This window comes from Emiliania huxleyi, assembly GCF_000372725.1.
Source record: "Emiliania huxleyi CCMP1516 unplaced genomic scaffold EMIHUscaffold_2974, whole genome shotgun sequence".
Taxonomy (NCBI): Eukaryota; Haptophyta; order Isochrysidales; family Noelaerhabdaceae; genus Emiliania; species Emiliania huxleyi.
In genome coordinates this window covers 1-2,163 of record NW_005199791.1, presented here as the reverse complement: position 1 = coordinate 2,163, position 2,163 = coordinate 1, and the positions used below count along the sequence as shown (strand labels likewise).

General features: G+C 62.0%; 1 protein-coding gene across 1 annotated transcript; it reads left to right on the top strand.

The window, feature by feature from the left end:
• Positions 1-46: 46 nt before the first annotated feature.
• EMIHUDRAFT_123711 (hypothetical protein) lies at positions 47-397 on the top strand (the record flags this gene model as incomplete). The annotated part of the gene is made up of 1 exon (XM_005775659.1): positions 47-397. A coding segment is annotated over one exon (351 nt), but the record flags the coding sequence as incomplete, so codon positions are not given.
• Positions 398-2,163: the final 1,766 nt, after the last annotated feature.

Here is a 2,163-nt window from a genome sequence, read left to right as displayed (position 1 = left end):
GATCGCGAGTCTCTCCTTCAAGGACGTGCTCGTCGACATCCTCGAGGACACGAGCCTCGCGGGCATCTTTGAGCTGAATACGTGCGCGTCGCAGCTAGAGATGTTGCGAGACGCGCGTTGCCACGTGCGGCTGAGATGCTTCCTTGTCGCCGTCAGGTACATTACGGGCGAGGTCAACCTCAAGTCAGTCTCGGCGGACGAGAAGTACAACCAGTATGCGGGCCGGCCAAACTGGAACCGCATCGGCCAAAGCATCGGCGACAGCTTCCCGACCAGCGACGTCGGCGTCTTCCTCTGCGGGCCAAACGCCATCGGGAAGCAGCTGGCGGCGATGACCAGCAAGATGAACAAGTCGGACACCACCCGGCGCTTTGTGCTCCACAAGGAGTCCTTCTGAGCGGCGCGCCACTGGCGCGCGCCGCGGTCGACCACAACTGCGCCCCCTACAGTGAGAGATGCCTCAGTACCACACCTTCGTAGTTCGTTGCATGCATGTAGTGTTCAATACAATATAGCGCGTGCCTCGGACTCGGCGTGTCGTGTCCGGGGGGAGGGGTTAGGAGAGAGGGTGAGTGCATCCTCTCGGTTTTCCGTTGGGGCTCCATATTTTCTTCACTTGATCTCGTTTAATATATGTGACTTGTGAGCACTGTGTGGAACGCGGGAGCGATGGGTCCCAAAAAAGGTACCAGCAGAATGGCGCGTCTCCGCCCCCTTTCCTGTACGCGTGGGTCTCACAGAACGATTGCGCATTGGACCTTCGAGGGCATCAAAGTCGGCCGCGCCCCACGGCCATCCCGCCGGCTCTCGAGTGTCGCAGCGCGACGCGCTTCACCCCTCGACTCCGCTGCGAGTCGATCGGGAGACGACGCTCGGCCACCGCCAACTCCACCCTGACGTGTCGCACATGCGCCGAGTGTCCCCCCCGAGGGTGTCCTTGTATAGTATACTTGGTTGCGAGTTAAAAAAAGCCCATTCCGCGCCCGCAGCCAGCAGCAGTACACATGCCGTTCTGGTGCCCCTCGGCTGGCCAGAGGACGACTCACAATACAAAATCGGAAAGACATCACGAGGGGCCGTATAAACGGTGCCGCAGCGGCCCGGGACACTAACAATGAGTTGCCGCCATTCGCCCGGCCTCCTCCCCCTCGGGGTCGCCCGGAAAGTGGGCTTGCGCACCGGCGCCCCCCCAGCACGCCGACCCGAGGTGTACCCTCCGGCCACCTGGGAGGGGCGCTCCCTCCATTTTTGGCCCATTGGCTTCACCATGATGGATACGGAGATGGCCAGCCCTTGGTTGTGCACCTGCGACGCGAAGAGGAGGTGATCTCGGCGGACGACGGCCATGCCGAGAGCGGGCGCAGCGCGGAAGAGGGTGCGCAGCGCGTCGCGGCCGCGCACTTGGGAGCCGGGGGGGATGACCGGAGGGGGCGGGACGCCTGCATGTCCTCGAAGCTCCCAACCGCATACGCAAGCCGAGCCGCGAACGGCGGCGAGAGAGTTTGGCAGGGTCAGCGAGGACCGCGCATGGCGAAGGAACCTTTTTTAGGACCCAGCGCAAACACCGTCTCCCATCGTGGGTCGGTTCCGCAGTACGGGACCCCTCGATCGTCTCGCCCTCCCTCACTGGTGTGTTCATTGGGGGGGGTCATAACAAACACGGTACAGGATCGAGGTGCACGCTGCTGAAGCAGTGTCGTCCCCCCTCTCCCCGACGGCGATGGATGGCGGTGTGACCGATCGAGCTACAAGAGGAGCTTGTTCAGCAGGATCCGGGTTGGTCTGGCGCACTACCTCACTGGGCCTGAGATCGCACGACGCTTCCCGTCACCGTCTCGGGTTTGTGTGGGATCGAACCACTCCGGGATGGGCAAGCCCATCAATTTTCACTGTGTTTCTCCCCTGCACCTGCAGGGGATAGCGGGGGAGGGGTTGGCTATATCTGGGACGGAGGGCAAGAGGAGGAAAGGGAGGACGGGCCGGGGGGGGGGACTCATGGGCCGACGACTTGGGGACGGGTCTGAACCCTCCTGGTTTTGAGACCCTTTAACAAACAATGACGTCTCGGGGTTTCAGTTCGCCTTTCTGAAAGTTCTCTCTCTGCGGGCCCCTCTTTTAAAAAAGATTAAAAAAAAGGGGATCCCCGGCTGGGGCGCGACGGTT